Raw genomic sequence first — 15,731 nt, 5'->3', positions numbered from 1 at the left:
TGAGTGAAATATTAGTGTTTGATCATGGTAATGATCAGGGAAACTTAAGCAGTAGACCACAACACGTCAAAGTTGGGATTCGATGGGTTAACTTACTACCTGTGTCCCGAGAGGGGCGAGAATCAAGGGAGTTGGAGTCATGCATGTACAGGGAGTGGGGCTCATCCCCCAGATCCAAGGCTGGGAAGAAATCTTTGGTAGTACGAAGGAGAGACAGTCGATATACAAGCATAGTAGTTGAAATATGAGTATATGACATACAAGACTGTATACCAAGGGTATTCATGGATGAGATACACTATACACTACACTGGGGGCACTGGTATATAATACCAATGCACCAATGTCAGACTACCACCATAGATATAAATGAACCTTTATAGTCAGAATACTGGTGTAAGTGTAGATATAACTATACCAAAGACAAATCAGCAATATTTACATAAATAATGGTTTAATGTACCACAATGAAAATATACAATTAGCATATGGCATAATTGAGCGTGCAATATTGTTGCAATAAAGGTATTTAATAGGCAAAATATCATTCAATGCAATAGTCAGAAAACTGGCAGGCAACAGATGATGTGCCATTACGATGCACAACAGTACAATATTAGCAAAGAGATACAATGGCTAATGGCACCAGAGCAGGGTCTGGTACACACCTAGCACATGAATATATGTGACCGTGCATCACAAAACAAACAAAAAGTCGCACACACCAATTTTGTGTGAGGACTGAAAATAGGTGAAATGAGTCAACCTAGCTGATCTTGACTTTTTCATATTTTCTGAAAGAGCAAGTCTTCTACATTATGCTAAAATTTGGGATCATAAAACGGGCAGGAAAGTGTGTTTTTTAGCAGTTTATCTCGAACATTTTTTGGTAGAATAGTGTGATTAGGTGTGTCTTTAGAGTCCCCTTTTCATTTCTTAAACACCTTGTATGCACTCTTCACTTTCAACTCCAATAACTTTTGAAAGGATGATGCTACTGCTTTGAAAGTTGGCATTAATTAGGGACAAAATGTGTTAATACCTGATAATCCCTTCATTGCTGTTACCCCAGTGGTTTACATCCCGTTTTTTAGTCCCATTCATCGCACAGCCAGCATGGCTTGGTAAAGATTTAGCGCTTGAACAGACACTGTACTTCAGAGCCTCTTTTCTAAGTTCACACTTTTCCACCCATGTGCTTTCTTTCCAATATTTAGATAGGTTTGAAGAGTCCATTTGATTTGAGTAATACATCATTTTAAAGCTTAAAGTCTGCTCTTTCAGAATATGATCTTCACTAAAATTTCATGTCTGGAGACTTTCTGTTCGTTTTATGATGCAGGGTTACATATGAACCCCACACTTATATTTCATAGTGTGTGAATGTTCCCTTATGACAACTACTGTGAAACCAGGGACATTTGCGGCATGAAGCTTTCGCAAATTGGAGCCGATGGCATTAAATACATTGTGTAGAAAAACACATTTGGGTGCGTTTTACTTTTGTGTGTTTCGGCTCCTGGTGAAATTTGCTGCGAGAGTTTGATGCATGGATACAATTCCGGTTTTACAGTATGGGAATGGGGTACTTCAAGCGGATGGAAGTTTCCCTAAGGAGTTTCAAGCAATGTTATACTCGTCACTGGAAGATGTTACAAATGTTTAAACATACAAAAAAAAAAAAAACGTAGATACAAATACATTATAAAACAGTGGGCATCATGTTACAACTTACACGGGTTGTACTACAAATGTACCTGTTAGTTTACCAGAATATATCATTAAGCATGTGAGTAGGCCGAGAATTAGTTTGAGAAGAGTATGGGCAAGGGAAGGGGTGGGGGGGGGGGGGGGGAGAGGGGAGTGCCAATGAAGAGACTGAACTGTCACTCACTTCCAATGCCAGCTTGTGTGGAGAAGGTTGGTGCGGACATGTCAGTCTGTGCAGTCTGGAAGGTGATGCCCCCTTCCACCCCTCTGGTACCACTGGTCCCTACCTCCAGGGGTGGGAACAGACTGTGGGGCTGGGAAGAAGGGGACTGGGTGGGCTTGGCCGAGCTGATGGTCAGACTGACCGTGCCCCTAGTGTCCTTCAGCACACTGATGGCGCTCAGCTTGGACAGGCCGATGACTGACTTGTCATTGACCGCAAGGATCTGGTCCCCAACCCTAAGATGGCCCTCCTGGAAAGGTGGCAACAAGAAACACAACCTTGAGTTCTTCAGCTGTAACGAAAATCTGAAGACATTCATGCCCTACAGTATTAAAGCTATCACATTTAGACTTATTGAACCCATGGCTTTACGTCTTCTGAGAAGGAATCGGACTTGCATCTGTATGCAAAATGGACCTGCCCCAGTCCCATCATCAAGTTGCCGTACCAAAGGCAAAAGCACATTTTGGGGGAAAATTCACATAAATAAGCTCTATCAGCTTGATAAGATCTACTCCTCCTAGAGTCCAATAAATCAATGTTCATCATCATCACAATCACCATGGTTACAACTCATCTTGTCAACTAGACAGACAGGAAAAGGATACTTGTAAATTGCTATAGCAATGACACTTTCACAAATCAACAACTCACAGATAACACAAGAACCACACTTCCAGAACACATAAAAGATAGGAAATTTACAGTGGGCCAATACTAAACCATAGTGAACTCTCCTGTACTCTTCAGATGTCTAAAACATTCGGGGGGGGGGGGGGGTGGTTGATGCTGCTGTATACTGGTTGTACGTATGCTGTCCTTGTTCATATAATGATAAGGTCTTATGACCTATTTAATCATAGTAGTCTCAGTATTTTCCTCCTGATAGTGCCTGTCATTATCATTACCCCACATAAAGTCTCATACTTCCAGGGTAATGTGAATCAGATGTCATCATCATCACTATGGTTATGCCGTATCTTGTCAACCGACCCTTATCATTACCCCATTATTGCCAGTCAACCAATTCAACAACTTGGTAACTAGAGGACAGAACAGCAGCCTTTCAAATGACCAAAGGATGTGTGCACCTGCTGGAATTTGAATCTACGATCTCTGGTTCCTGAGAGACCAAAGTCTATATCCACCGTACAATGGTGCTCCTACCAAGATAACATCACAGCACCTTGAATATCTTCTTTACCTCTAATCCTCCCATCTCACCTTTGCTGCCGGTCCTCCCATGGTTACATCTTTCACAAAGATTCCGGACAGTCCCTTCTCGTCCTGGTTCTCGTAGATGGCAAAGCCCAGACCCCTCTGCCCCTTGGTCAGCACGATGGTCTGGACGTTGGGGTAGTCTTCCGGTTTCGGCGTCGGCTTCACCACCGGAGCAGGGGCGGGGTCGGTGGAGCTCTCCCCAAAGTCCTCCACATCAAAGGCCTCTTGCCTCTCCACCACCGTCTGGATCGAGGTCTGGTATAGAGAATTTTTAAATAGGTCAACAACAAAAAACAACAAAAAACAAAAAAAAAAAAAAAAACAACAACAACAACAACAAAACAAATAATGTGGAGGATGACACCTGTATCTGCAGCACCTGCAGGCAACGGTTTAAAGGGGAAGGCTAGTAACTGATCAGTGGGAATCAGTGGGAATGCTGAAGGATGATTGTTCCATTCCTTGTGGGATTCATTTCAGAGTAAATTACATATCTCTCTTTGTGTGAAAATTATTTGCTTCAGAATGGTCTCATATTCAAGTAATGTGCAGTTTAATGTTTCCAGGTGAGCGTGCCTGGTCAGTGACGGGGCATTAATCCTCAGTATTCCCACTGATTCCCACTTATCGGTTACTAGCCTTCCCCTTTAAAGTCCTGAAGCAATCTAGTTTGCTACTTGCAAACTCATGGTAAAGACAGGCCTAAATAGCATTAAAGAACTGAGGGACAGCCACGCTAGAAAGACAGGTTTGGTGGTGTAACTTTGTTTATGGAACCCAAGATGGCATAGGCTGAAGCTAATACATGCCCTCGAATTAGTAGTATTAATACATGTAGTAGCAGTAATTACTAAAGTATTCAATTGCATAGAGGTATCATCCTTGTCATTGGGGGGGGGGGGGGGGGAGCTGGACATATATACCTGGTTGGGATAGATGACCGGTGGCACTGCCAGCTGTTTAATGGCGGCCTTGTTCCTCACCAGAATGATCTTGATGGTGCCAGGGGCGAGACCCTGGATGATGTTTGAAGCGTTTTGGTGGGAGTGGCCGAATACCTTGATACCGTTGATCTGTAAGGGTTCGAGGGAAGACAGGTGCTATGAGTGTGTGAAGAGGTTCCTGGACTGTTCTGCTCTCATCCAACCGCAAGAAATATGTTATGCCAATTTTTCAATTCATTACCAGAGCACACTCTCAAGTACAAAGGATTATCATCATCATTATTATCATCATTATCATCATCATCAGGACCATCCTCCAGTAATGATGCCTGTCATCTGCATCAGTAAAAAAATCATCACCCAGAGAATTGATATCAAACTAGATTCTGCATTATTTCTATAAGCAAAGAGGACTACTGATACCTCTTTTGCATTTGCCCTACCACAAACAAATCATCCTATAGATTTTGTCACTGCACTCTGTGTCTTACTTTTCATGAGTAAAAAGAAAAAGAAAATCATCATCATTATAGCCATGACCACAATCATTACCATCCTAAAGACTACAGTATTAGCATCAGCACAAGCAGTTACCATGGGAACCACCATACCTCCAGGAGTTCATCACCTATGAGGATCCGGCCATCCTTCCCCGCCGCTCCAGAAGGGTTGACCCCAACAACAAACACACTGGTCTTGTTCTTGTCTTTGTTACCAGCAAGGCTGCAAAGGGGTGGACAAAAAAGAGCCAAATCAAAATTCCAGGATGGCAAAAGAAAAAAGAAAAGAAAAAAAAAATACCATTCCTCCTCTCTTTTCATTCTTTATCTTAACCCTGTAACTGATGAATGATTGTAAGATATTTGACCAACAAATCATTTCAATAAATCTATATCAAATGAAATCAAAATCATATCAAGTCCAAAACATTTAATTCAATTCCGATAAAATCAAACAAAGTAAATCAAATCAAGTTTGAATCACATCAAGTCCTTAACATTCCAGTCAATTCAGATCATGTCAAGTCAGATCAAATTAAGTCAGATCAAGTCAGTCAAATCAAGTCAGATCAAATACAGTCATGTTGAGTCAAGTCGAGTCACGTTGAGTCAAGTCGAGTCAAGTCGAATCAAGTCAAGTCAAGTCGAGTCAAGTGGAATCAAGTCAAGTCAAGTTGAATGAAGTGAAGTCAAGTCAGAAGCTGGACTGGAATTGACCTTCAAACCCTACCTGAGTCCCAGTCCCCTGTCTCCCTTCTTGAGTTCAATCACATGCAGCTCTCCCTCCAGATCTTTGTAGCGCTCACTCACTTTCTCTGTGGATGGGTAGCAAAAAGTTCACAGAGTAATCAAACTGACATGTCAATGACATATTTGGGATGAAATGATAATGATCTGGGAAGCATTGATAGCTGAAAAACAATGCACCATAACTCAGGATCAGTAATATGCAGAAGAATGCATGAAGTTATACACTTTCTATTGGTACTTGTACAGGGAAAAGAATTTGATGTACAAAACTGCAACATACCGGTAACTTTACTATAAATAAAAGAAGAATAACTGGGACTCACTCCACGTGTATCCAAATTCGTCCTCCGATTCACTGTCCGTCTCTTCTCTTCCCTCCTGGCCCTCCGGCACCCGATCCTGTTCAAAAAGTCACAATTATAAATATTACAAAACTGAATACACGTGGGACTATGCAGTCATGCATACTCATGCATTCTTAAATGGAGTGAAGCCAAACTACAAGTCGAACACTAGGCACAAAAGTTGTATCCTTGTATCAGGCAACAATTGTCCAAAGGTCCAGTTGTTTGCGGACATCATCAAACCAGCATTATGATATAGTAATCGCATGACAATACACACATTATTATCTGGGAGGATGTGACATACAGTAAGTGGTGGAAATACAATTCATTAATATCAGCTTCTCTTTTAAAACAACCTGATACCATTATACATGTCATCGGTCATATTCATACAGTGTAACTCAAATGTGGATGCACTTTGCTGCACAAATTTCATATCCAGGTGTATACATGGCATCACTACCTGTTCAAGCCAATTATTTATCACATGATAGTAGAATTTAATGTCAGTACGTCATTATGACTAATGGACTGCTTTACAGAAATCCTTCAGCTGCAAAAGCATTTTTGCACATTGTTGTAAAAGAACTAGTACTTTCATGTCTGATGTAATATTCATAAATGAGAAGTATGAAAATAAATGAATTGAATTGAACTGATTTTTTATTTCCTAAGAAAAAAAAATCATTTTGTAATATGACATACAAGACTGTTTCATTACAAATACTATATATTTTCTTTTTAAAGAAGAAGTTGTGAAGAATTGACTAAACAGGTCAAAGTCCAAGATATGTCCAGTGATAGAAATTTTTTGCAAAAGTGCAATTAAAGAATGCTTCCAAATAGCTGCACTGCTCACAAAGCAAGCTAATAGTGTTTGTTACTTTGACTTACGACTAGACCGGCGCCATCGGGCTCATCTGCTCCAGCCTGAATGACTTTGGCCTCCACGGCAACGACCTCTCCCTGACCCCCATCATCCTGCAACTACAAGAAACAAGATCAAAGTAGAGGAAATGACAACAATTACATGTAGAAATAGTGCGCAAACTTCTCTTAGTTGTGATGATGATAATGATGAACTGATGCCAGTCTTCCATATAGTTGCCTTATATGTCAGTTTAAAACTTTTGGCACTAGTTATGAGACTGACTTGGGAAAACATAAATGTGGGACATTGGGATTACACTAACTTTTGGCATCAATAAATTATGAAATACATGTACAGTTGGGAACAAAATACATGTGAGATCTTGGCATTGCAGTAACTACACTTGACAAATATAATGAGTGATTTGAACATTGATCAAAGAAGTAAGTTTTCATTCCAGTCTCATACAGCAAAAGGAGTGTCTGCGGTTGAGTTTAAGGAGGGGGGGGGGGGGGGGGGTGGGTGTGTGAATCCGCGGATGATAACATTGACCTGGTATGACTGCTCTCTGTAGTAGCTTCTCTTCTTTGTATAACATTTTGTAGCTACACACTGTCACATGCTGATAAAGGTATATTTACTATCATCCATGTTAAACAGTAGGTTTTTACCACCATGCTGGACATTTCTTGGCCCACAGCTTCAGACTACAAAAAGGCATTTTACAAAGTAGGATGTTTGCCAAATAGATCAAATACACAAGTCTTATTTTGATATAATTTTACTCTTGCAATACTCTATATGAATAAAAGATTTCTGACAAGTGCTCACAAGTCTGCCCAGTACAAGTATTGACAGTGATAGACACCCATCTTCATCAATGTGGCACATCTTATGCAGACAAAACAAATAGGAACTAGAAGCTATTTCCCATGAATCTTGCAAAATCAAAACATGCTGTCTACTTCGAACAAAACAGAATGCCAGACACATCAGTCAGTACATGCATTCAGTAAGTACTACACATGCTGGAAATGCTGCAAAATAAAGAAAACAAACAAATTACGGAAATGACTGACATGCCCTTCCATTCTTTAAAAAAATCCAGTTACATGTTACAGGACCATTAGAAAATATGTTCCAATACATGTCCTAATGACAACAGCAGGAAAATCAACCAACAACATATGAATAATCATTCAACCATCTTCAAGTTCCTTGAAATCTTGAAGTATCAAAACAGCACAAATGAACACAAACTGAGTTGTTCACCTGAGCTCTCCTAATATGCTCAACATCTCTGATCTCCATGAAACTTTGCCGTTTCGGGAATCTTTTTTCAACCAACTTGGAAGATACAATGCGGCAAACTGAAGCACAATCCTCACTGGACAATTAAAACTTAAAAAAACTGACAAATGGTGTAAATTATTAATTTATCAGGATTATGCTGGCAGCATGGAGACCAACAGCCAGTCCTTGCCAGAGTACAGAAAAAAATGCAATGGTAAGCATTCAAGATTTGAAATTAAATATTTGGTTCGATCCAACATGATATCCCAGCTAATTTCACAATCTTCACAAACAGAATCTGTCTTAACCCTAACTAGGCCGGGCTATTTAGGTAGATCATAGAGCCGGGGGGGGGGGGGGGGGCCTCCCAGGCCCCCCTCCAGATCTCGGCCGTCGACCGCGGGATTGCGACGAAAATTGGCACACACATTGCCTATGATGTAATCTACGGTACCACGAAGTTAAATTTTTATAAAATTATCATTTATGTTGAATTATGCTAATTTATGCATAATGATGCATGAAATCAGACAATTTGGTATAAATCACTAATCAAAGCTCAAAATGGGCACATTTTTTGTGTAAATATTCTTTTTAGTGTCCTGAGCAAATATAAGAGAAAAAAATTGCGGCATCAGAAAAAATTTCTTCAGTATTTTATTGTTTTTTGAATTTCTTATGTATTTCTTTGTTTTTTCGACTTTATGTTTTTCATTGTTTTTTCGATGAAACTTGTCCACGACATTGTTCCGAACAAGAAAATATACTATTAATTGATTTTAATCGATAAAACCCCCAAATAATCATGCTTTTATGAAATTTGCCTGAAAGCACAGTTTGCATTGAAATTGTACACAAATTCACGTTTTTGAGCAATTTTTGGTCTGACATGCACGTACATATTTATGCGCAACTTCGGAACCACGCGCCCGGGCATCGCAAATTTGGTGTCAAAAGATGCGGGAGACTCAAAAGAAAAAAGTCATGAAACGTCGCGGCGATAGCTTTTCGCGTTAGCGATACATCATGCGGAACGTCGAGGGGGGGGGGCCTCGGAGGCCCCCCCCCCCCCCCCCCCCCCCCCGGCCTACGTGTAGTTAGGGTTAAACACCTGATTAGTTTCTAGATATGACACTTCGAATCATTCCTTCTCTGTTGTTAAAGACTCAACACTGGATCACAATATCCTCAGTTAATGTAAGAATTGTTGATATTGATATCAATATATATATCAATACAAAATATATTTATTCATTGATTCCTGATTTTCAACAACACAAAGTAAATATTACATATTATGTTGACATGGTATATCATGAGCATTATTTGTACAAAATCATCCAGAAATGTGGAGCTTATCTGTATGCACAGGAGAGGCATTGATTGCGTCAGCACAAAATATTTTGAAAATAATCATCCAAAAGGAGAAATCAACACAGCTTAGTTCTTGACTTTCTTAAAATCAGAATTGATTTATTTAACATGAATGCTGAGGAAGCAACCATAGGCTTCATATGTAGCTTTCAGTCCTATCCAAGGGACTATCCAAAGCGATGAGAATATACCGGTAATGCCTTGCCCAGTGACACAACCACTACAGCCACGAGACTTGAACCAGGAGCCTTGTCCTTGTGTGTACATGTACCTCCTAAACCCTCAACTTCCTGCTGCACAGCACCTTGAACAGAGCACACGCGTTAGTATGCAAACCTCAAATACGCGTAGCTTGAACTTTTAAGTACATTGACCATATTAGCCAAAAAGAAAATATTCTTCAGAAATTCCCAGATCACAGTCAAAATTCAATAATCTGTTCCTCATGTCGTTATCAATACTTTTCCGGTAAGTTTCATCCAGACCTGTTCACAACTTTTGAGTTATTTTGCAAACAGACAAACCAACCAATGACAACTAAAGCATAATCTCATTGGCAGAAGTTAAAATGACTTGAAACTGGAAGATAACACCAAATCCATATTCTGACAAAAGCAAATTAAAAAGGGAATGGCAACATATGTCTTTCTACAAATCACATTAAAGGGATGGTAGAGTTTTTGTTGAGATGGGAGACTCAGATTTTAACTGTTTGCGAGATAATTAGAAAGCACTTATGAAATATTGAAGAGCATACAATTCTAAGAGAAAATTCAAAGTTTATTTAATGCAAATTTGTTTTGAAACAGCTGAGATATCCAAACACTTAGTGGTCCTAATAAAAGGTAGGACCCACCTTTTATTAGGACCACTTTGGTTTACTTTGTTTTTGGATATCTCAGCCATTTCAAAAGTGCTCTTTCATAATTCAAAAGAGGTTTCTCTTTTTCTCACAAAAGACTTGGAAACCTGAGGCCCCATCTCAACCAAAACTATACCATCCCTTTAACCCACGGTAAATGACACATGATATCCGTTACTTTCAGGTAGTGAAGTATAGTATGCTTGGCTTATTGTAAAACAGATTAAACATTCAGCAATTTTAGAAAACTACCAGAACAACATTCTACAAGCAGATTGGCCCTAAACCCTGGTTGAAGTAATGTCTAGATGCAAGACGCTTTTGGTATTATAAATTCGAACAACAATTTGAGTCAGTCAACCCAAATGACCTTTTTGGTTCAATACCGATAATCCTAATCTGAGACTTTTTGTGGGTTTTGAGCCAGGCAGTCACATATATGTTCAAGGTGCCAAAAATTTTCAGAGGTTGTATGTGAGACAAGTTCAAGTTTATGTATTTAGCATAAGATAACATCAAATTCTTTCTGGAGAAACATTTGCCCTTACTGAATCTCGACATTATCTTTGAATTAGCCCTCACAAATTTTTACTTCACACAAAAGGAAATTAGAGCAATTTCTAAAGGATATAATATTACAGCTTGTACACCACGTACACTTGAAAGTGCACAGCAATGTGGAGGTATTCCATTAAATTGTACAAAGTTTTTGAAGTTATCTAGTCATAATAATACCTCTATTGAGCATCAGTGCCGAAGAACACATGAATGAACAGCATCACAGTAATACATGCTGCTAGAAGTTTACTAAACAGGCCAGCTAAGACATTTCACTGGGTGCTACGTACATAGTACATGTAGGCAAGACTCGGTGTAACTACAGTACGCTAATGCTCAAAAGAAGTGTCACATTCAGAGTCAAACATGATGCATAAAATACACACCAAGCACAAATCTTTCATCCATACAATTGTGTGTAGTAAAGCACGGCTTGACGCTAATTTTTTTCTTCCTTTGGTGGCAAATTCAGGACACTAAAATCTTTGAATCTGAAATTTTGATGGCCCCCCCCCCCCCCAAAAAAAAAAAAAAAAATGTAGTGGCCCAAAATAAAAGGAAATATACAAATTCATTCTGAATTTTAGTTGTCTGATCTGATATCCTTTCTAGAAATTTGGTGGCCCGACATCAATTTTTAGGGGCCCTGGGCCATCTGGCCACCACCTCTAATACTGGGCCCTGAGTAAAGTATGTATCTTACAGATTACCTAGATATTCCATTATAGGGCGAGAAATTAAATATCTTATGGCTTAAATGAGCATTGCAGTTTGTTATCATCTTTTCAGAAGACATTACCCTTGAACTAAAATTTTGCAGGGAAGTGTTGCGCTACTCCGACACACTTTCAAATTATTTAAATTATCTAACTGAAGTCCTCCTTCCCCCCAATACGTCACATTTTGTTTCAACTGGAATCTTAACAGGATGCTCCCAAATTTCCCACAGAAACACCCCCCCCCCCCCAAAAAAAAAAAAAAGAGAGGAAATTATAATTGATTTTACAGTAAACTTTTGTATGGTACGATGACTATGACGTGCATGATGAGCCTCGTAATGTACAATTGCCCGGAGATGGTAAAGTTGAGATGCACTGACTTTTCAATACCCGTCCATTCAAAAACATAATCAATGATGGGATGTGTCGAGATTCCATCTGCATTTGTAACTGACATTTTACAGAGGTCTCTAAATACGCACATGTACCTGTTAAAATGTTCATTAAGACTTCATGGTGATTACATGCAACTTTTGTCTGAATGATTAGAAAGAAAAAAACAATCTAACTCACAGTGGGATGCCGCATACTCAAATTAAGCATTGTATGTAAATGTAACTGGATGAAATGTGAACTACAAGTGTGTATAGTGTTATCAAATCCAGGACAGGTCTGTGTTATTAAAGGACAAGTCCACCTTCATATACATAAGGACTGAGAGAATACAGCAATATCAGTTGAACATATCAGTGAAAGTTTGAGGAAAATTGGACGATTCGGTCAAAAGTTACGAATATTTTAAGTATCTGCGCAGTAACTGCTGGAAGAGAAGACTACTACAGTGTATGATGTCACATGCGTACAACTATATAAGGAAAACAAAAAGAGAATTTCACAAAACTTTACTTTTTGAATAAAGTGCACATTTCTTCGACTTGCTACTGACGTATGTTAAGGGTAATATTATTCTCCCTGCCTTCTGAAAGAGAGAAGTCGGATGTTCTTTTGTTATGCGAGAAAAATGGAAATATGTTGAATTTTCTTTATTCTTTCTTTATATCGTTGTACTCATTTGACATCACAAGCTAGTAGCCTTTTAATCCAGCCGTGACTGAGCAGAAACTTCAAAAATTCATAACTTTTTAACGGATTGTCCGATTTTGCTCAAACTCTCACTGATGTGTTCTACTAATATTGCTGCATTCACTCAACCCACATGTCTATGAAGGTGAACTTGTCCTTTAATTTATGAAAGATTACCCTTTGAAGAAATTTCAAAAAGGAAGGGGAAAATATATCTGTCCCTTTGTAATCCCAGTATCAGTGTTTCAACTTAATCACAGGGTGCTTGTGCTTACGATGTAAAATAATGTTGCCTATATTGACTCTCAAATAAAGACTTTATAGGCAAAGTGTCACAGGAAGCTGTATGCAGGGATTCAAACTACTAAAAATAAAAAGGCACGCTTGTAAGTGGGGTTGGGAGATATGCAAAATAAGCATTGTGTATAACACAGCACAAAAATTCCTGCTTGGGATCATTTTGTCAGCTAATGTTTAGTAAAATGCACAAGACAAATGCACAAGACAGGAGTAACCAGTCCATGCAAGTTATTTCAAACTAATGGGCAAAATGAAAATGAGTAAAGAAAAAAAACTAAACAAAAAACGAGGAATAAACTAGTTCAGTATTACTAGTGGGCTAAATTTGATTGCTGGTCAAATATGCGCATGATAATGGAGCTTGCAGTATGAGGGGGCGGAGCCTGCAAAATGAGGGGGTGGAGCTCAAAAACTCAAATCCACATGCAAAGGTTGATTTCTTCAAAACTTACTTGCTTTTTATTTTGAGGGGGGAGAGCTTATGTGCCATTCCAAAAGAGTAAACTCAGAAAAGAACATATGGCATAAAAGAAGGAGAAAAATAGCAATTAGTGGAAAGAACAACGTTTTGCTACAGTTTTCATCTTTAAAACAAGCAAGTCATGTGCCAAAATTATTATTTTTTTTTTTTTCAAGAAGGCAGCGATGCAATTGGAAGGCTTTGTCTGCGTCTATGTTTGTATGACATTTTTTTCCATTTCTCTAGTACAATATATCAATCAACAATAACACTCCAAGAGCTAAGAGTATTACTACGTTTTAAACTCATGCTTCTGCAGATATTATCTAAGCTCATGAGAACACAGGAGCCTCTAAAATGTTAAAAAGACATTAAATGACATCAGATAGGAATCAGAATAATTGGCAAGCCTTGATAAGCTATCTCTGTTCACAAATCACATTGAATGAAATCATTCAGATGTCACAAGGACCTGTTGCAACTTCATACAGCTAAAGTGTAATCATGCTGCAACGGTCGCAAGCCTACATTCACATACCACCGTAATCACGATTCAAGTTGTAGGGACACAGCAGAGCATGCAAACTTACGTCGTGACTGCAGCGAAAACCCAAATTTCTGCCGGATTCTGTTCACCCCTCCACGTAATATAGCAGTTTTCCAGCTCACTCGGGCCTCTCCAGAAGTTTATAGAACACATCCTCCACAGAGCAAGCCCCTAAATCCTAGCTAGCAATAATGTACCCAGGACTTTAGGGAAAGATGGTACCTACGAGTGACTGTAGAATGAATGAACTTCAGCCAGGAACTTCACCCTTCTTCACAAAAACAAGAGGCAAGTAGCATGGAACACCCTTTTCACAGTTTCATACCACTGCCTTTCTTTGCTCATTAATCACAAAGAATCAGCACGAGCCTTTCATGCTGGCAAACTTGAGAATTAGTAAGTCATGCTTGAAACATATGTAAAAATTTTCATCTCTTTTTGCAGCAAACAAACAACAACAAAAATTCAAAAACAATCTCCAGTTTTTCTTGTTAGCACACACTGATTAACATACAGGGGGAAAATCATAACCAAGACAGAGTAGCTTTGTATAGGAAATTGTAACGATTTTCAATTTTGAACTTCCACTTTTTAAAAACAAAAATGGATTAAATATTTGCAATACTGCTCTATATGGCCACCAATACTTGTCAAAAAAAGAGGGGCTTAACAAGCTATATAAATGCACTCAGAAATGATGACAACTTGTTTCTTTTCATCATTGATTGCTTGAACTGGTACAGCAGCATTAGCACAGCTTTTTAATTAGAAAATCAATCTAAAGGTGGAACTAAACAAGGCCAAATCATAAAGAACCCTGAGGCTCCAAGTTCTAACAAAATGGGTCCAAAAGTGACAAAACAAGTGGATAAGCACAGAAGGGTGGGGGTGAGGGCAAAGTTTACAAACATTGAGAGACAAAACTCATTTTAATACTAACAAAGGGAGTGAAAAGAACAAAAAAAAAATCCCTTTAACTGTTTTGAGTAACAAAGGATACAAAGTGTGAAAGTAAGATTAAGGTTGTCAAAATGAAGCAAGAAAATAGGGAGCAGTTTAACTACCTAGCATCTGGAGTTCATGACATACTGCCAAAAAAAGAATAAATAAACAATGAAAAAACTGGGGTACTATCCGGAAAAGTGTAGAGAGAGTGACCTTTGATGAGTGAACAAGCGAATGTGATTCAAATTAAGGAATTCTTGTGTGGAGTTGCTTTTATTGCAACTGATTGACAAATTGTCCTTTATCGACGTAGACAAGCACCAATTATTCAATGTTTTAGCGGAAGCCATATTGAATTAACTAATTCATTCATGTGAATAAATATGCAGTACCCACTGCTATAAAGGGTAGCAACAAGCCCTGGCTGTCGGGCAGAAGCTCGGCAGTCTATTGGATATGACACCTCTCTAGTAATCAGGAAATCGTTGGTTTGAGTCCAACCTTGAGTATGTACTGTATGCCCCGATTTTGATCATGGCTTATACTGAAACATTGAACAATAAGTGCTTATTTACATCTGCGAAGGGCAATTTGTCAATCAATTTAAGTGAGTAAGATTACATGGGCCAAGAAAAAGAAAGTAAAAAAAAAAGCAGTTTTGGGCAAGGAAAATAAAGGTGCTGTGGAAGTTACAGATGAAGTGATTGTAAAAGCAGTAGCAGTCTTTGGAGAATTAGAAATGGTAGTATGTGTTGCAGCAAATAGGATAGCTTTAGTAATTGTTTCTGTGATGTTTTGTTGAAATTACAACAGAGGGGAGGACTATCACACGAACATATGGAGTTAGCAAACATGTGCTTTTGATGATTAAGCATGATAATTGAGTAAGGTCATATGAGCAGAGCTTGTGTACACATTCATTTAGACAGCAACAATGCATAATTTGTAAGAAGGATGAATGTGCAACTACAATTTGTATTCCATGAATACATTTAAGCTAAAAATACACCTTTGTAACATATAA

The 15,731-nt window shown here is 38.7% G+C and overlaps 1 protein-coding gene across 1 annotated transcript in view; it reads right to left on the bottom strand.

Moving 5' to 3' along the window:
• Window positions 1-15,731, bottom strand: part of LOC139736136 (multiple PDZ domain protein-like) — a 67,980-nt gene that overhangs the window by 11,440 nt on the left and 40,809 nt on the right. Inside the window, exons 21-28 of the mRNA XM_071646903.1 lie at window positions 6,590-6,682; window positions 5,672-5,747; window positions 5,329-5,413; window positions 4,710-4,821; window positions 4,078-4,227; window positions 3,158-3,409; window positions 1,895-2,183; window positions 97-192 (exon numbers count right to left, since the gene is read on the bottom strand). Coding sequence (XP_071503004.1) covers window positions 97-192; window positions 1,895-2,183; window positions 3,158-3,409; window positions 4,078-4,227; window positions 4,710-4,821; window positions 5,329-5,413; window positions 5,672-5,747; window positions 6,590-6,682 — 1,153 coding nt within the window. The remainder of the gene's footprint in view (window positions 1-96; window positions 193-1,894; window positions 2,184-3,157; window positions 3,410-4,077; window positions 4,228-4,709; window positions 4,822-5,328; window positions 5,414-5,671; window positions 5,748-6,589; window positions 6,683-15,731) is intronic.

The sequence above is a fragment of the Diadema antillarum genome, unplaced genomic scaffold (assembly GCF_040938485.1).
Source record: "Diadema antillarum isolate AM-2024a unplaced genomic scaffold, OU_Dant_1.0 scf00000003, whole genome shotgun sequence".
NCBI lineage: Eukaryota > Metazoa > Echinodermata > Echinoidea > Diadematoida > Diadematidae > Diadema > Diadema antillarum.
Note: the sequence above shows the minus strand (reverse complement) of the source record. Positions and strands in the feature narration are given on the sequence as shown.